The sequence below is a fragment of the Cebus imitator genome, unplaced genomic scaffold, assembly GCF_001604975.1.
Source record: "Cebus imitator isolate Cc_AM_T3 unplaced genomic scaffold, Cebus_imitator-1.0 Scaffold335, whole genome shotgun sequence".
In the NCBI taxonomy this organism is placed as follows: domain Eukaryota; kingdom Metazoa; phylum Chordata; class Mammalia; order Primates; family Cebidae; genus Cebus; species Cebus imitator.
Window position 1 is genome coordinate 387,368 of NW_016107650.1, and position 20,571 is coordinate 407,938.

Here is a 20,571-nt window from a genome sequence, read left to right on the forward strand (position 1 = left end):
GGCAAAAAGAGTGAAAAATCTGTCTTAAAAAAAAAAAAACAGCAAAGAACCCAAACAAACAAACAAAAAACACCTTAATGGAGAAAATAGTGATTTGAAAGCAAGTAAAATGTCTAAAGAAGCTTCTTAGGGTATGTAAGAATCCTTCTATATAAGGTTTATGACAACATTCTCTGTTTCTCTAAGGCTCCTGTGTATGAGTGGTGTCCTCAAATCCAAGGCATCATCTTTGGTGCTGTCAGCTATGGTGCCATACTGACAATGGCTCTCAGTGGATACCTGGCTGGAAGAGTAGGAACAAAGCGAGTGGTTGGCGTTTCTTTGTTTGCAAATTCATTTCTCATTCTGTGCATCCCTCCAGCAGCTGACTTTGGAACAGCTTTCCTCATTGCAATTCGAATAGCCCAGGGCCTAAGCCAGGTACCCGATATTTTATAAATCTGAGCTGGATATGAATTTCTACATGGCACCACACATTAAGAACTCTAATCATTTTAATTTCAGGGCTCAATACTTGGGGGTCAGTTTGCAATTTGGGGAAAATGGGGCCTTCCGCATGAACAAAACAGACTCTACAGCATTGCCTTATCAGGTAAGGACATGTAATCTAAATGGGTACACTACAATCAAACATTCTCCCACTGGGTACTTCACAACTTTTCATTGCATGATTCTTCAACTGCTCAATGTCAATGAGGTATTTTTAAGTTAAAAAGACTAGTCTTTTGCCTGTAACATGACTTTCAGTTATTTTCCCTAGGTTGTCATTTGTGGCATGACTTTGCCTAGTCTATGACTTGGAGCATTTAAAAAATATCTTTATGTGGTCAAATTGATCATTTTTATGGCATCTGGATTTTGAGTTATAAATGGAAAGGTTATTAAAAAAAACTCCATGTTTTTTTCTTCAGCTTGTATTGTTTTATCTTCATGTGTTAATTCCTGACTTACAGGAGTTGATACTATTTTGCAATGGAAGGTAAAGATTCAACTTAATCTTCTTTGGATTTGCTCTCAATTGTCCTGAGAACTTCTTTCTGATAATGATCTGCCTGGACAGTGCGCTCTGGATGAATATTCTGGATGAAAAAGCCTAAGTTATAATGGAGAAGTGTGGAAAATGGACGGTGTAAGGTTAAGAAACAGGAGATTGCTAAAGTGGGTGCTGGATGAGGAAAAAAAGGGTAACTCTCCAAGTAATTAATGAGACCAAGAAGGCAGGGACCGTTCAAGTCCAGAAAATAAGCCACACCCACACCGTGACTGACAGCACGCTCTAAAGCCCTCACAACTCTTTGCCATTTGCAGTTTGGACTAAGAAAGTTCATTTCGTTTATTGCACTGAGGGATTATCTCAGAATACAGCACAAGAAAATCAGGAGATGGAAAGCATGAAAGAAAAGTTAAAAGACTTGGACTGAAGACAGTGACCTTGCAGAAAGTGGCAACTCCCTTTCCTCTCACTTCTGAGAATATAGAGACTGAACAACCAGAATTGGTCAAATGACAATATCTAGAGGAATCTCAGTAGCCTACAAGGGTGCAAGTTCCAGTAGTTTTCTCATCTTTGGTGTTGATGGACTATTTCAGAGGCTCTAGGCAGGTGATCCTTTCTGGCCTCCAAACCTGGTTTAGAGATCACAGACCCCTTGGCTGTCTGAAGGCACCCAACAGAAAGCTACTGGAGAATCCCACCATCAGGTGGAGTGAGCTGAACCTGCCTGCTTTCCTCAGTAGGTCTTATAGAAATTGCCATTTTTGATGATGCGGGGGCTCCTCTGCAGGTTGTAGTGGTAGATGCAATTGCTCAGCTCATAAGATTGGAGTAGGAATACCCCAGAAGGCACCTACCTTTAGTGGAAGGGCTCAAGTACTGCCAGCCTCTAGGGCACACTGTACTGTATCTTCTTCTAAGGGAGCCTAAAAAGGTACACCTATTATAGATAGGAAACTTTGCAGCCAGTTATGGAGCTTAGTAACTTAAGGGACCAAGCAGACCAAACAGAACTGGTATTTAATATTTGAGGCAGGTTTAATAGGTGATGGGAAAAATTAATCCAAACACCTTTAATCTAAAAACAATATAATATCATACAGCAGTAAAAATGAAGAAAGTGTAGCTACATGAAACAACATAGATTAATCTTAGAAACACAAATGTTATATGAATAAAGCATGTCTATCACAGAGGAAAATGCTTTCATACCTTGGTAGCCTAGGTATGCTACCAGACAGCTATCCCAGAGGTCATGGAATGATAGGATCACAGACCAAATTAGGTGCTGTAATTGCACAGTTACATTAATTTAAAACACAGAGTAAAAAGTAAGGGGGAGGAGTGGAAATGGGGTAAGTTAACTCATGTAAGATAGAGTATACACAGGTAGAAGGATCCCACGACCTGAATGAAGTATACAGAATGTTCAAGTGTTCAAACATTCTTTCTGTCTTTCTGCTGTACCACCCTTGCCACTGATGGTGTGGTTCTGAGAACCAGAATTAAGGTTCAAACAGGAGTGTCCACAGAGGAGGCATCTGGGCCAATGACATGCACTTGCTGTATGGGAAAGACACAAGAGTGGGGACTGCTGGCCACCGCTCCATTCTCTGAAGAACTTGCTAACTGCCATTGCTTTGTGTTTCTTGAGCACATGGGGACAGGATGGGTATTTCCAGTAGGTGCTGAATTAGGCCCAGACAAATATTGAGTCAGCAGTGATGTGCTGTTAAACAGGCTTTTTAGGGGTAAAAATAAGCTCATTTATAGTATTTATCAGTTTCTGTGCTGTAAACACTCCCACCATGGCTGATTTCAAGATTCAGTCAAGTCACTGAACACAGAGTTGGAAAGAGTTGGCCACATTGGAATTTCATGAACTTCAGCGCTCCCCTGATTGAATGCCTCTAAACCCTCATGAATGTTCAGAGACTCATGTTTAAAATCATTACCTAATATTATTTGTCTCTTAGTCTTTGTATCCTTTTATATCTATGTTCAAAGACAAACATGATATTCTTAGTAAATTACTTATCTTTAATTTACACAGCTTATAAATCCTGCCTATCAATATCTCACAACATTGTTTTAATCCAAACCCAACACATCTTTTTTTTTTTTTTCCCATTTATTTATTTTATTGCATTTTAGGTTTTGGGGTACATGTGAAGAACATGCAAAATTGTTGCATAGGAACACACGTGGCAGTGTGATTTGCTGCCTTCCTCCCCATCACCTACATCTGGGATTTCTCCCCTTGCTATCTCTCCCCAGCTTCCCACTCCCCACCGTCCCTCCCCTATTTCCCCCCAACTGACCCCAGCCAACACATCTTATGATATTTGACTAATATAAGGTGAATTCATTTATTTTCTATGGTAGAAATGAATATTCTCATATACTAGAGCAAACACATTACAATGTCTTAGAAAAGGACATCCAGTCCGGGTGTGGTAGCTCAAGCCTGTAATCCCAGCACTTTGGGAGGCCAAGCTAGGCGGATCACGAGGTCAGGAGATCAAGACCAGCCTGATCAACATTGTGGAAGCCCATCTCTACTAAAAATACAAAAATAAGCTGAGTGTGGTGGCACGCTCCTGTAATCCACCTACTCAGGAGGCTGAGGCAGGAGAATCGCTTGAACCTGGGTGGTGGAGGTTGCAGTGAGCCAAGATCACACCACTGCACTCCAGTCTGGGTGACAGAACAAGACTCTGTCTCAAAAAAAAATAAAAGAAAAGGACATCCAGGATGATATAACTTTAATAAAGCCCAAAACATAAAAACAAAACAAATATACTTTAGATATGAACATACATATGATGCAGCACTCACACACAGGTTGATACATGTGATATCAACTTATAATAGATGTGAATGCATGTATATGTATTTGTGTGTATGTATTTAAGCATTAAATAAGCCAGTGTAAATCAAGTATTAGCCATGAACTATTAGGCATCTGAATGAAGACTGTTTTATAGTTTAGAATTTGGTAGCAATATGAGAAAAAACAGGACATACTCAAAATTCCTCAGTATTTCAACAGAAATAGTATTTAAAGCCCTTGTCCTAGACAAGACCATGTAGAGAAAGAGCATAGATGGAGAAGAGAAGAAAACCAAGGGAATAGCCATGAAGACTTCCAGTATTCAGGCCTCAGACAGAAGAGAATGACAGGCCAGCAAAGGTTCTGAGAAGCTTCCCATGAAGCAATGGGAAAACAAGGAATGTGTGTGTGACAGATGCCAAGGAAAGAACAAGAAGAAAGAGAATGGAGGCAGTGAGCACAGCCTTTTGAGAAGTTTTGCCGTGAAGAGAAGCAGAGAAATGAATAAGTACATGGAGGGGGTTCTGAAGAGGTAGAAATGTTTGTTTGTTTTGTTTTGTTTTTGGCATGGGTCACAGGAAGCTATATTTGCATGTGGATGTGAAAGATTCATGAGTTGAGGAGGGAAGTGAGGATACAGAGAGAGAATGCGTACTCTTAGGAGTCCAAGCCTGGGGTAGAGTAGAGGAGATGGGGTCCAGAGGACAAGAAGGGACCTGGTTTTGGATGGATGCAGTGCAGGAACCTGCCCCCCACTATAATCAAAGCAAAGGCAGAGAGTTCAGGGAAAAGATGCAAATTTGGTGGACTTGGTGGTAGAAAAAGATGCTGTTTTCCATCTCCAGGTATCTGTGGCCTGGGGTCAGGCCATCTCCTTTCCAATACCACCTTCCCCTGTTAATAATATGACCTTTGGCAAGTTATTTATTTTTTCTATTTACTCAATTATAAATCTAACTACTAGTGCTTAAATGAGGCAACACAAGTAAATAAGTGACTTTTTTTTTTTTTTTTACATTGTTGGGTGGGAAAAGGTCTAAATAAAAGAGTAAATGTAGAGGTCATTATAGAGTAGAAATATAGATCTGGTTCCACACAAACTTACAGCTGAATTATATAACACAACATTTAAAAAGTTAAAGATGGGAGGATAATTGCAGCCAGCACACCAGACAGAGGATCATTCACAATACATAAAGATTCTGTAAATTAAGACAAAATTAAACAAGCAAAATAAACAAAGACAAAAAGATTATGAACAGACAGTTCACAGAAGAAATAAAAATGATAGCTAAAGATAGGAAAAAATGTGCAACTTTACTATGAAAAAGGAAATTAAAATGCGATGCTCTTTATTATTTATTCTACTTTTTTTGAGATAAGGTATCTCTTTGCTGCCCAGCCTGGAGTACAGTGGCACGATTTCAGCTCACTGCAGCCTTGAACTCCTAGGCTCTAGTGATTCTCCTACTTCAGATTTCTGAGTAGCTGAAACTACAGTCAGGCACCACCATGCCTGGATAATTTTTTACTTTTTGTAGAGACAGGGTCTTGCTCTTTGCCCAGGCTGGACTTGAACTCCAGGCTTCAACTGATCTTCCTACCTCTGCCTCCCAAAGCACTAGGATTACAGGCATCAGCCACCACTTCCCATTCTCTTTTTCATTAAGATTGGAAAGGCATTCTTTTTTCTTTTTTGAGACAGAGTCTCACTCTGCTGCCTGGGCTGAAGTGCAGTGGCATTATCTCGGCTCACTGCAACCTCTGCCTCCTGGGTTCAAGTGATTCTCCTGCCTCAGCCTCCTGAGTAGCTGGGATTACAGGTACCCACCACTACACCCAGCTAATTTTTTGTATTTTTAGTAGAGATGGGGTTTCATCATGTTGGCCGAGCTGGTCTTGAAATCCTGACCTCGTAACCCACCCACCTCGGCCTCCCAAAGTGCTGGATTACAGGTGTGAGCCACTGTGCCCGGCTGGAAAGGCAATTTTTAAAAACTTCAAGGGGCTGGGCATGGTGGCTCATGCCTGTAATCCAGTGCTTTGGGAGGCCAAGATGGAAGGTCACTTAAGGCCAAGAGTTCCAGGCCAGCATGGGCAACATAACAAGATTCCCATCTCTATAAAGAATTTAAGTTAGCCAATGTGGTGGCATGTACCTGTCATTCTGTTACTTGGCAGGTTGAGATGGAAGGATTGCTTGAGCCTGGGAGTTTGAGATTACAGTAAACTGTGATCACACTATTGTAATAAATCTCCAGACTGAGTGACAGAGCAAGACTCTGTCTCAAACAACAAAAGAACAAGAAACAACAACAACAAGAAAATCTTTGAGGATATTAAATGCTGTCAAGGAGATGAGAAAATGTGTGTGTGTGTGTGTGTGTGTGTGTGTGTGTGTGTGTGTCTGTGTACATATATATATATTGGCAATTTAATTTGGTACAGCTTCTAGTAAGGTACTTTGTCAGTATTTACCAAAATTTAAATGCACATAACCTTTGATCTTAGACTTTGACCTAGCAAGTCCACTTACGATATTCTATTGTGGAGAAATAAATAAATTATGTCTATGTTCAGAATAATTAGGTAGAATCTACAATGACATAAAAATGCTTACAAGACAAATTGCTGAATAAAAAATGGCGTCACAAAACAATAGAAACATTATGATCCTCTGTGTTTAAAAATGATAACTCCTATATACATATATAGAATTTGACAGGTTAATATTAATGTTCATCTGGAAAATAATAAAAAAAATCACCTAGAAATATTTGAAAAAGTGATAGAAAAGGGAACGTGCCCTGCCATATTAGAACATTCTAAAAAGCTATAAAAAATATAACAGAGTTATTAGCACATTTATAGAAAAATCTAGCTTTCTGTCTACATATTACATAAATACATTTACCAAGAGGATGACTATGTATAGATATATATTATTTATGTGTGCAGAAAAAAAGGTATGCAATTATACATTATATAATACATTGTTACTAATGGTTAATTTTAGAGAGAATAGTGAGAATGGCTGGGAAGGCACATGAGAGGAACTTTGGCTCTTTGCAGCAGTTTACTTTGACAGTAAGCATATAGGACTTGTGTAATTAAAAGAACCTGAAAGGAAGTATGACAGTCATCTGCCATGTTATAGGGAACTGCCAGAAAAATATGTTCTTAAATCATAAACTTGAAGTTTGTGCATTCTAATATGCTCATCTCCTTATGGTTTAGAGTCACTGTTCTATAATATGTCATCTATCAATCTGTATGTATTTGTCAGGTGGAAGTCTAAAGTACCACAGCTTACTTTCTGTGTCTTTGCAGGAATGTTGCTGGGATGCTTTACTGCCATCCTCATAAGTGGCTTTATTATTGATACCCTTGGGTGGCCTTTTGTCTTCTATGTCTTTGGTAAGCTACTGTCTCCCAGTTCCCAGATTTTCATATTCAGAAAGATTCTCCTCAGTAAGTATATTTGTGTATAGTTTTCCAAAGGCAATAAGTCAAGACAAATAAATACTAGAAAAACACCGTATCTTAATATAAGGAAATAATTAGCCAATGCCATCAAAAAAATTGGAAGTCCTGCCTATTATAAAGTGCTAGTAACCCACCATAATGTGTTATCACAATGTAATCAGGCATACTCTGCTGCCATTGCAGGCAGTAGGGGACAGGTTTGCAAGTCAGTGGTTAAGACATAGAAGGAAGAAATCCAGAGAGATAGGTGCTGCTGTGGGTTTTGTCTGAGGTTAAGCACAGCAGCAAGGCATCCTGAGTAAGACTAAAGTTTCTTACAGAGGAGAAAACACGAAACACCATGAATTTTGCCAACCTCAGCATCTGTCCCAGAGCCTTCCATTTAATTATTAGAAATCAAGAAACGGGCCCGGCACAGTGGTTGTAATCCAGCACTTTGGGAAGCCAAGCAGAGTAGATCACAAGGTCAGGAGTTCCAGACCAGCCTGGTCAATATGGTAAAACCCGTCTCTACTAAAAAATAAAAAAAATAGCCAGACATGGTGGCATGCGCCTGTAGTCCCAGCTAATCAGGAGGCTGAGGCAGGAGAATGTCTGGAACTTGGGAGGTGGAGGCTGCAGTGAGCCTAGATGGAGCCAGTGTACTCCAGCCTAGGCAACAGAGTAAGATTCCTTCTCAAAAAAAAAAAAAAAAAGAAAAGAAATCAAGAAACAACTGCTCCCTCCATAGCTTCCACTTCAGTAGCTTTTACATTCTACTCTCAAGCCTCTTAGCAGTTTGCATTTATTTGTTTATACATGTATATCCCCTTCTGGACAGTGAGCTCTTTGAGGGCAGAGATAGAGTCTTGGTTCTTGGGACTGTACAGAGTCCAGGGAACAAAGATGTGCCATGAAAACATTAATCAAGAGAAAACTGAGTGGGTATATTAATATCAGACAAGAATGGCTTCAGAAAAGGAATATTACCAATTCACAAGAACACATAACAATCTGAAATGTATATGCACCTAACGACAGAGCTTCAAAATACATGAAGCAAAAACTGACAGAAGAGTAAGGAGAAATCGACAAATCTACAATTAAAGATGGAGGCCTTAATATTCTTCTCTCAATAATCAATAGAATAAGAACACAGATGAAGTACATTTTATTCAACAACAGTAGAGTACTTACTCTTTTGAAGTGTGCTTCAAATATTCACCAGGATAGACAATTTATGGCCTACAAAAATAAGATTTAACAAGTTTAAATGATTAAAATCACAGAAAATGTGTTCTTTGAACATAATAAAATTAAACTAGAAATCAGTAACAGAAAAGTCCCTGAAAATGCCCCCAAATTTTTAAAAATTTGGCAACATACTTCCGAGTTAAAGAAAAAGACAAAGGAGAAAAATTTTAATTGAACTGAATGAAAATCAAAAATCAATATCTCAAATTTTGTGGGATGCAACTAAAATAATGCTTAAAGAGAAATGTTTAACATTAAATGCTTATATTAGAAAACAAAGTTCTCAAATTAATGATCTAAGTTTATGCCTTAAAATAACTAGAAAAAAATATATAATTAAACCTAAATCAAGCAGAAGGAAGAAAATAACAAAAATGAATGCAGAAATGAATGGATTTTAACAAAAAAGAGATTTTGTTCAACGTAAAATTGGTTATTTGAAAAGATCGATAGCATTGACAAATCTTTAGCCAGATGGTGAGAGAGAGAGAAACAGAGAGAGAGAAAGGAAATACAAATAACTAATATCAAGAATGAAAAAGAGGACTTCAATGCAGGTCCTACAAACACTAAAAATAACAGACGAATAATACAGTATACTCTATGTCTATAAATTTGAACATTCAGATAAAATGAACAAACTCATTGAAAGACACCATGTAGCAAAGTTCACTCCAGAGGGAAGAGACAACCTGAATATTCCATATATTAAGAAACTGGTTTTTTTTAGCTTCAAGTTTTCCAATGAGGAAAACCCTGAGACCTACATGATTTCACTGGAAAATTTTACCAAATGGATAAATAAGGAATGATACCAGTTTTACACAAATTATTTCTGAAAATAGAAAAAGAGAAAATACTTCATGGCTCCTGTTATAAGGTTAGAATTATCTTGATATCAAAACCAAATAGAGATATTACAAAAAAGGAAAACTACAGACCAATATCTCTCATGAATCTAAACACAAATATCCTAAAAAATATTAGCAAATTGAACCCATCAATATTTTAAAAACAAAATGTATCATGACTAGAAGAATGTACATTCAGAATATAAGGCATGGTCAGCATTCAAAATTCAATGTAATTCAGGGACTTCATGAGGCCTGCAGCAAGCATAAAAGTGTATTGAATGTCCACATTCGCCTAACAGGAAACTCTAGATAAACTTTCTGGAATGAAGGAATTGGAAATAAAACAAAAACAGACTTTTTTGTTTTCTGGAAACAATGGTTGTCAAGACACTGGCTATCAGACGATGAAAAACAATTATCAGTGAGAAGTGAGCTCTACAGCATGGCACAGAAGACGGCACTTAGGCAAAGCCTAGTGCAAACTCTAGAGTTGGAGAGACAGAGCTAAGAGTCTGGAAAGAATAAGACAGGTAGAGTTCAAAGGCTAGAGTACGTATGAGGAGACAGCTGCATGCAGAGAAAACCCGGCTAATCTGCAGTCCTCAGCAGAGTACTGATCAGGTTATATGTGTGAAGAAACTGTTGGAGGCTAGGCAAGGGAAATCATTGGTGAAAGACTGAGGACGGTGCCTGTACTCACAGAGAATCAGAGATAGTACCTGTTTTCATAAGACAGACTGAAAAAGTCATAATTCATGGGTCATTGGATGGAATATTCATAAACGTTGTTCTTCAGTAGTGCGAAATTATTAACCTTAGAGGGAGTACTGCTGTGGATCTCTCTAACAAATGGTGATAGCAAGACCTAAAAGGGGCAAACTATTTCTACATAATTTAATCATATCCCAAAACAAAACTTAAAAATATTTACAGAAATACAAAACTATCTGGCACCCTGCTGGACATGATTCATAATGTTTGGCTACAACCACAGATTATTAGACATGAAGAAAAGGAGAAAAATACAACTTATAATGAATAATGAATTGAACAAAACCAACCCAGAGTTGACAGAGATTTTAGAATTAGCAAACAAGGGCATTAAAATAGTTACTGTAACTACATTATAGCATAAATCTATATGTTAAGTAAGTTAAGTGGAAACATAGTAACTATAAAGAAGACCCAATAAAACTTACAGAGATGAAAAGTATAATATGTGAGATGAAAAATGCACTGAATGGAGTTAATGACAGGTTAGATACAATTACAGATTAATGAACTTAAAAACAACAACAGAAATCATCCAAAGTGCACCACACAGAGAAAAATAAAGTATTAATAAGAGAACATCAGTAAGTTGTGGAGTGCCTAAAATAGAGGAGTAGGATGGGAGAACAACAACAACATTTCTTCAAAAATATTTGAAGAATCAATTGCCAAAAGTTTTCCAAATCAGATGAAAACTATAAATTTACAGATCCAAAAAATTCAATGAACCTGAAACACAAGAAACATGAAGAAAACTACATCAAATTACATTCTAAACAAATGGCTCAAAACCAGAAATAAAGAGAAAATCTTAAAGTAGCCAAAGCTAAAAAATGTATTATAGAGAGAGGAACAAAGATAATGCTGAACGCAGCATTCCTATCAGAAGTAGTGCAAGAGAGAAGCAGTGAAACAGTATCTTTGAAATAGTGCAAGAAAAAAACAAAAAACTGTCAACCTAGAATTCTAGACACAGTGAAAAAAAAACTGTTTCAAAAACAAATGCAAAATAAAGATGTTTTCAGAACATACAAAAGCTGAAATAATTAGAAATGTCAATTAAAGAGAACAGTACCATTTTCAATAGCATAAAAACATGCAACATAGGGATAAATCTGCCAAAAGATATGTGAGGCCTGGGTACTGAAAACTGAATTTTTATAGAAATACAAAGATTCTAGAATAGCCAAACACCTTTGAAAACAAATTACAAAGCTGTAGGACTAACACTACCTGATGTCAAGACATACTGTAAAGTTATAAGCAAATGCATCAATAGAACAAAATAGAATCAAAAACTCATGGTTCTATTTACTTCATATAAAGTAAACTAAACTGACCTTTGAGAAAAATTCAGTAGCTAGAGAAAGGATAACCTCTTTAACAGAAGATGCTCAAAAGTTGGATATTCAGATGTAAAAAAAAAAAAAATGAACTTCCATCCATACCTTGTATCATATATAAAAACTATACCAAAATGAATCCCAGACCTAAATATAAAACTTGAAACTATTATCCTCCTAGGAAAAAATGTAGGAGATAATCTTTATTATTTAAGCAAAGATATCCTAAATATGACACCAAAAGCATGATTCATAAAATAAATTGATAAATTAGGATTTCATCAAAGTTAAAAATGTATCTTCATCAAAAGGCATGGTTAGGATAATAAAAAGACAAGTTGATCCCAGAGAGAAAATACTGGCAAAACACATATATTATAAGGACTTTTATTCAGAATTTGTAAATAATTCTCAAAGCTCAATAATACCAAAAAATTTAAAAATGGGCAAAGACACTTCACCAAAAAGAGAGAGAGGGAAAACAGGCACATGAAATGATGTAATGATAACTCATCCTTAGTTATTTAAGAAATACAAATAAAAATCATGAGACATCTCCACACATTTATCAGAATGGCTAATACTAAAAATATTGAGATATCAAATGTGATGTCACTTTTAGGCTCCGTGATTTACACACACACAAATAAACAGGAAATGTAAAATGGGTGAATTGTTTAAGAAAGGGAAAAGGGATATAATCAGCATGAGCTTTTCCTAGAACTAATACCAGAAAACATCCCAAAATAAAAGGCAGAAAACAGCCCATTTACCAAATTTACCCTGTGCTTGCAGGAGGTGTTGGCTTTGTCTACTGCCTTATCTGGTTTGTTGTGATTTATGATGACCCTGTTTCCCACCCATGGATAAGCGTCTCAGAAAAAGAATACATCATATCCTCCTTGAAACAACAGGTACATATAAAGATGCCAACAATTTCCTGAAGCCTTGTATTTGGATTTTTTCCTGTGACCTTAAATCTGGATTTTTAAGGGTGACTAAGTGTGTGTGAGCATCTCTCAGATCTTACCGTGCTGACCAGTAAATTTGTTTTCAGGTCAGGTCTTCTAAACAGCCTCTTCCCATCAAAGCTATGCTCAGATCTCTACCCATTTGGTCCATATGTTTATGCTCTTTCAGCCATCAGTGGTTAGTTAACACATTGACTGTATACATACCAACTTACATCAGCTCTGTGTACCATGTTAACATCAGAGATGTGAGTATGTTTTCTTCCCTCCCTTTCTCCTGTTTGCATGGCTTATCAATTACTCTGCCTTCACAAATCATTCCATCTAGAGAAATATATTTCTTATTACCAAAAATAATCTAATATTTAACACTGATGCCAGTGGGTTTTCTGGTGGTATGATTTAAGAGGTTACTGATTTTTTTAAGAAAGTGTGATTTCAGAATGTCAGTATGTTTAGTAGTGATTTATCAATAGAAGTTGTGGTCTCACTGCCTTTATCATGGTAATTTACTCAATATTTTCTCTTTAGAATGGACTCCTATCTGCCCTTCCTTTTATTTTTGCCTACATCACGGGTGTGGTGGGAGGCTATCTGGCAAATTTCCTCCTAACCAAGAATTTTAGACTCATAACTGTGAGGAAACTTGCCACAATTTTAGGTAAGAACAGAGCCTGAGGGTCAGATAATTCGCAAAGTATACAACAGCCAAAGAAGGCTTCTCGCTGTTTAATGTTTGTTCTTCATTCCCTAGGAAATCTCCCCTCTTCAGTACTCATTGTGTCTCTGCCCTACCTCAGTTCCAGCTACGTCACAGCAACTGCCTTTCTGACGCTCTCATGTGGATTAAGTACATTGTGTCAGTCAGGGATTTATGTCAATGCCTTAGATATTGCTCCAAGGTAGGACTCTGATCTTCACTATCAGTTTCACATTTTCTTAAAAATATTTAGGTTTCAGCTTTCCAGAATCTCCAAACTTAGGAAATGAATAAACCATAGGGAAGGACCACAGATACACCAGAGAGCATTTTTTGCAGAGATGTTGAGGGAGGGCTATTGATTTGTCTTCATCTCTCTCTTTGAATATATATAATGAAAGTCCTTTTTGCTATAATTGTATAATTATAATTATATAGAATTATAAACTATAATTGAGTTATAGATTCATATATGGATCAGGGCTGAAGGGAGTACTGTTAAACATCTCTGGTTCTAGATTGGAACATTCCTGTCATCCACAGGCATTCCAGTTTTCTCATGGGAGCATCAAGGGCATTTTCAGGCATGGCACCTGTCATTGTACCCACTGTCAGTGGATTTCTTCTTAGTCAGGTACAATTTTCTTGTCATGAAGGACTCCAAAAATGCTCTGCTAAATCCACGTATAAAGGTGATAGCATGTATTCAAAGATTGAAAAATAAATTTAAATTGTGGGTAACTTTGTCATGAAGATGGACCTGATAAAGAAAAATACAGAATAATTTCTTTGGTGAGCTAAAGCCTGGTTCATTCTGAAGCAAAGAACTAAATAGTGATTGCCATCTTTGAAACTGATGCATAGGTATCTTGGGATAATGATTACATGCATAAATGCCAACCTGCTATGTTTTTGGCAATATTTTGAATTTGTATCCAGCATCTCTAAGGAACTTAAATTTACAAGAAAAAAACAAACCTTTTAAAGAGTGGGCAAAGAACATGAACAGATTGTTTTCAAGAGAAGACATAAACGTTCTTCTTTTGAGAATTGTCTATTCATGTCCATAGCTCACTTTCTGATGGGGACTGTTTATTTTTGTCTTGCTAATTTATTTGAGTTCATCATAGGTTCTGGATGTTGGTCCTTTGCCAGATGTATAGATTGTGAAGATCTTCCCCAACTCTGTGGGTTGTCTGTTTACTCTGATGACTGTTCCCTTTGCTGTGCAAAAGCTCTTTAGTTTAATTAAGACCTAGCTATTTATCTTTGTTTTATTGCATTTGCTTTTGGGTTCTTGGTCATGAAATCCTTGCGAAGCCAATGTCTAGAAGTTTTTTTCCAATGTTATTTTCTAGAATTTTTATAGTTTCAGGTCTTAGATTTAAGTCCTTGATCCACCTTGGGTTGATTTTCGTATTAGATGACAGATGAGAATCCAGTTTCATTCTCCTACATGTGGCTTGCCAATTATCCCAGCCCCATTTGTTGAACAGGACATCCTTTCCCCACTAAATGTCCAACAAACATGAAAAAATGCTCAACATCACTAATGATGAGGGAAATGCTAATCAAAACCACGATACAATACCACCTTACTCCTGCAAGGTTGACCATAATCAAAAAATAATAGAAGTTGACATGGATGTGTTAAACAGGGAACACTTCTACACTGCTGGCCGGAATGTAAAGTAGTACAACCACCAGGGAAAACAGTGTAGAGAGTCTTTAAATAACGAAAAGTAGAACTACCATTTGATTCAGCCATCCCACTACTGGGTATCTACCCAGAGAAAATAAGTCATTGTACGAAAAAGATATTTGCACACACATGTTTATAGCAGTACAATCTGCAAATGCAAAAATGTATAACCAACCCAAACATCCATCAATCAATGGGTGGGGTGGATAAAGAAACTGTGGTGTGTATATATATACATGTGATGGAATACTATTCACAAAGGAACGAATTAATGGCATTCACAGCAATCTGGATGGAATTGGAGACTATTATTCTAGGTGAAGTAACCCAGGAATGGAAAACCAAACATCATACATTCTCACTCATAAGTGGGAACTAAACTATGAGGATGCAAAGGCACAAGAGTGACATAATGAACTTTGGGGACTCGGGGGAAGTTGTGGGAAGGGGGTGAGGGACAAAAGACTATAAATCAGATTCAGTGTATACTGCTTGGGTGATGGGTGAATGAAAATCTCACAAATCACCACTAAAGAAATAACTCAGGTAACCAAATATCACCTGTTCCCCAAAAATCTATGGAAATAACAACATTAAAAAAATAATAAAATTAAATTTAAAAAATTTAAAAAATAGCCATATATGCAGCCAACAAATGTATGAAAAAATCTTAATATTACTGATGATTAGAGAAATTCAAATCAAAACTGCAATGAGATAATTTCACGCCAGTCAGAATGTCTATTATTGAAAAGCAAAAAATAGCAGATGCTGGAGAGGTTACAGAGAAAAGGGAATGCTTATACACGGTTGGTGGGAGTGTAAATTAGTTCAACCATTGTGGAAAGCAGTGTGGCAATTCCTCAAAGAGCTAAAAACAGATCTTCCATTTCATCCAGCAATCCCATTACTGGGTATATACCCCAAAGAATGTAAATTATTCTACTATAAAGACACATGAACACATATGTTCTTTGCAGCACTATTCACAATGGAAAAGACATGGAATCAACCTAAATACCCATCAATGACAGATTGGATAAAGAAAATATAGTACACATGCACCATGGAATATTATGCAGAATGAAATATCTTTTGCAGGAAAATGGATGGAGCTAGACGCTATTATCCTTACCAAACTAACACAATAACAGAAATCCAAATACCACATGATCTTACTTATAAGTAGAAGCTAAAGGATGAGAATTCATGGACACAAGGAGGGGATCAACAAACACTGAATCCTACTTGAGGGTGAAGGGTGGGAGAAGGAAAAGGGTCAGAAAAAATACTATTGGGGACTAGGCTTAGTACCTGCGTACTAACAAACCCCTATTACATGAGTTTACCTATGTAACACACCTGCACATGTGCCTCTGAACCTAAAAGGTTTTTTTAGAAACGAATATTTCCAGCAGGGTGCAGTGGCTCACACCTGTAATCTCAACACTTTGGGAGGCCAAGGCGGGTGGATCACCTGAGGTTGGGAGTTTGAGGCCAGCCTGACCAACATGGAGAAACCCGGTCTCTACTAAAAATACAAAAATAGCCAGGCGTGGTGGCGCATGCTTGTAATCCCAGCTACTCGGGAGGCTGAGGCAGGAGAATTGCTTGAACCCAGGAGGCAGAGGTTGCGGTAAGCAGAGATTGCACTATTGCCTGGGCAACAAGAGCAAAACTGTGTCTCCAAAAAAAAAAAGAAGAAAATAAAAGAAAAGAATATTTCCATCATCCAGATGGTTCTTTTATGCTCCTTTCCAATCAGTAGCCCATCTAGTTGTAACTTTTACCTTGACTTCTGTTTTCATAGATTAGATTTTCCCATTCTTGCCTTTCATAGAAATGGAAACATATAGCACATACCCTAGCTTATTTCATCCATCGAGTGTTTGAGATTCATCCATTGGATGTTATATAATAGTTTATTCTTTTCTACTGCTGCGTAGTTTCTCATTTTGTGGCTACATCACAATTTATCTATTGTACTTTTATGAACATTTGAGTTGTTTCCAGTTTTTGGCTATTATCAATAAGGCTGCTATGAATATTGTTTTCTTTTCACTATAATTTAATAACAGTGTTTTGCTTTCATTGCATTCATTATGGTTGCTTTTTATTGAAGGTAAGTAATTCTCTGGTTATCTATTTCAAATAGTGATAAAATAGTTCCTTTTAAAATTTAATTGATTTTAAAAACCCAAAATTTCTAGAAAATTGTAAATAACTATACATTTAAAAATTTTCATTTGCATCATCATGCCAAAAAGAGGATAATGAAAGTAAACATTAAGTGTGTGATGTATGCGTAGGTATTTCATATACAGTAAACTCAACTATTGATTCTCACACCAGTTGTAAAAATGGAATATTATTTTCATTTTCTAAAAATTAAGCTGAAAATCTGTTAGCATAAGTCTTTCCATTATGAGCATGAACAATCAGAATTCTTCAAACTTAAACATAGCTCAAAAGACCATAATCTTTTCACAACACCAGCACAACGTAACAAGAATCTTGAAAGTATTCTCAGCATAGCTTATGTAATCGAGATTCATGCAAAAGAGAAAATGTATGGCACTTGGATCAATAGTGACAAATGCATTTCTGTAGGTTAATCACAAAATTCCCAAAATGCCCTTTATTAAAAACATTCTGAATGTATTTCCACTTAACTACCAAGCCACTTTCAGGAGATGAATTTCTACATGGAAACCCACCAGTGAATGTTGTCATCTGAACTATTAATATAATGTTTCATAGAAAAGTATGAAGGGGACAATTTACACTTGGAGTTTTGTGTCTCCAGGACCCTGAGTTTGGGTGGAGGAATGTCTTCCTCTTGCTGTTTGCCATTAACCTGGCAGGAGTAATCTTCTACTTCATATTTGGAGAAGCAGATGTCCAAGACTGGGCTAAAGAGAGGAAACTGACTCGTTTATGAAGGTAAAGCATAATGATTTCATGTGTGGGTATAGCCATAGAAGCACTATTTGAAGTTTTTAATTCTATGTCATTTTCCTTTCTCAGTTATCCCACCTTGGATGGAAAAAGTCATTAGGCATAGTATTTCATAAAATAGAAGGCTTCAGCGATGAAAATACCAGTGAAAAGAATTTTGTTTCCTGTGGCTCTTTTCAAATATGAGATCAGTTCCTTCTTTTATTCAGACTTCTTTTTCTAAGAGAAATAGATGAATAAAAATTCAAATAAAATAACTAAGAACACAGCTGTCATCTTCATAGAATAAATAATGAATTAAGAGGGCTTCCTTTATGGGATCCAGTATGTTAGATTCTATTTCTGGATACAAGAACCAATGTTTTAAAAGTTTTAATCCAGGGTAGCAACCTCACTAAAGCAATGATATTTCTTGTTTGTGAAAATTAACATTAATTTCTATTTATTGGGTTGTATATCGTCCATGCGTTCTTCTCTGTATGGTCTCCATTTATTTCCATCCTGGTCAGGCCCCAGACGCTGACCCATATGGATTGCATCCTGTACTCCCTTGTCAATTGGCTTCTGCTAGATTTCTGAGGGAGATAGGTAGGGTTAGGGAGTATTTATCTCTGACAGTGTCTCCTTTGGGGTCTGCAGGTGGCTTTCTATTACAGTTCATAGCTCCTGAAAGGCAGCCCTTTCCACATGTTACAGTAACTTCTCTCTTCTCTGTCCCTTCAGCCATTTTTATTTGCATTCATTTTTCAAGCTGTGGGGTTCTCCAGAATCTCTTGTGGTTTCCCTACCACCTGCCTACTCCTGTGTAAATTGTGATTTTCAACACTGTCCACAAATTACCCAGTGTAAGTCTGTCATTCTTCTTCTTCTGAGATCCAAATAATTCAGTGGTTCAATCACTTAGTTCAAATATGAATGAATTTGTATTTTTGTAAAATGATGATTTGTGGGTGTTAGTGAGTTCAGGAACTGGGTTGTTCTGGGTTGACCACTGTTCTGATTTCCACCATGCAGAATAAAGATTAGAGCCATTGAGTCATTTCACATAGAGGCAATGTGATAGACAATAGTTCTGAGTGAAAAATCAGGACAAGCATTTAGAGGGCTAAGCTTGAATAAACACATTAATTACTGAGATCTTGTTATTTTCCAGAATCTGTAATCTTGGGACATTGGGGTAAAGGAGGAACAGCCATTCTTCTCCATTCTAATGTGAAGGACAGACACAATAATTGATAGCAGTATACTGTTTTAGGTACACATGTAGGGCATCATGAAAGACCAGATGAGTTTTGATTCCAAGCTGAAGAACACAGAGGAGATCTCCTTCAGTAAGTAATTCCCAAGCTAAATGTTGAGTGAGTAGTATTATGGTAAGATTTTCTACACTGGAGCTCAAGGTGTAACTTACAGGCAATATGACAGGCATCATTGCAATACTGACATGGGCAGATTTTCTCTCTAGATAGAACACTCTGACTTAATTTGAGAATCAAGAAGACTAGTTAAACGACCATCTGTGCAGTGGCCTACACAGCAGTGGTGAGGGCAGAAAAAGCTGAGATGAAGACAAGAAGAGAGATATAAAAAATGTCATAAGACAGAACTGGAAGATCATGATATTTGACTAGATGGATGCAGAAGAAAGATGTCAAGGAGTCCTGGGTCTCTAACCTAAGAGAATGAATAGAGAGTGGTCTGAAGAACTAAGGCAGGGAATGTAGCAAAATGAGCCCTTTTCAGGGGGTAGTTCATGATTTGACTTTGGGACATGTTGACTTAGTGGTAATAGTGGGATAATCACGTGAGCATGTGTATTAGCTTCCTGGGGTTGCTCTAACAACGTGCCACCAACTAAGTTGCTCAAACAAAGTAATTTATTATCTTAAATCTCTAGAAGTTCAAAATCAAGGTGTTGGCAGGGCTGGTTCCTTTTAAGAACTTTGAGGATGAATCTGTTCTATGTCTTTTTTTATTCTTTCAGCTTCTGGTAGCCTCAAACACTTTTTGGCTTGTAGTTGGCCTTCTCCCTGAGTCCTCACATCATCTCTTCTCTGTACACATCTGTCTCTGTATCCAAATGTCCTGTTTGTATAAGTACATCAGTCACATCAAGGTCTGTTCTAGTGACATCATCTTAACTTGATCATCTGCAAAGACCCTATTTTCTTTTTTTTTTCTTCCCATTTATTTATTTTATTGCATTTTAGGTTTCAGGGTACATGTGAAGAACATGCAAGATTGTTGCATAGGTACACATGTGGCAGTGTGATTTGCTGCCTTCCTCCCCATCACCTACATCTGGCATCTCTCCCCTTGCTATCTCTCCCCAGCTCCCCACCCCCCACCGTCCCTCCCCTATTTCCCCCCAACTGACCCCAGTGTGTGGTGCTTCCCTCCCTGTGTCCATGTGTTCTCATTGTTCAACACCCTCCTATGAGTGAGAACAGGTGGTGTTTGATCTTCTGCTCTTCTGTCAGTTTGCTGAGAATGATGGTTTCCAGGTTCATCCATGTCCCTACAAAGGACACAAACTCATCATTTTTGATGGCTGCATAATATTCCATGGTGTATATGTGCCACATTTTCCTTGTCCAGTCTATCATCGATGGGCCTTTGGGTTGGTTCCAGGTCTTTGCTATTGTAAACAGTGCTGCAGTGAACATTCGTGTGCACGTGTCCTTATAGTAGAACGATTTATAATCCTTTGGATATATACCCAGTAA

At 37.3% G+C, this 20,571-nt stretch overlaps 1 protein-coding gene across 1 annotated transcript in view; it reads left to right on the top strand.

Annotated features, from left to right (window-relative positions):
* SLC17A3 (solute carrier family 17 member 3) overlaps positions 1-18,353 on the top strand; it is a 34,275-nt gene extending 15,922 nt beyond the window's left edge. The window contains exons 4-13 of the mRNA XM_017505202.2: positions 187-420; positions 505-592; positions 7,158-7,244; positions 12,310-12,428; positions 12,572-12,733; positions 13,017-13,146; positions 13,240-13,387; positions 13,729-13,819; positions 17,694-17,830; positions 17,915-18,353. Coding sequence (XP_017360691.1) covers positions 187-420; positions 505-592; positions 7,158-7,244; positions 12,310-12,428; positions 12,572-12,733; positions 13,017-13,146; positions 13,240-13,387; positions 13,729-13,819; positions 17,694-17,828 — 1,194 coding nt within the window. The 3' untranslated portion in view covers positions 17,829-17,830; positions 17,915-18,353. The remainder of the gene's footprint in view (positions 1-186; positions 421-504; positions 593-7,157; positions 7,245-12,309; positions 12,429-12,571; positions 12,734-13,016; positions 13,147-13,239; positions 13,388-13,728; positions 13,820-17,693; positions 17,831-17,914) is intronic.
* Positions 18,354-20,571: the final 2,218 nt, after the last annotated feature.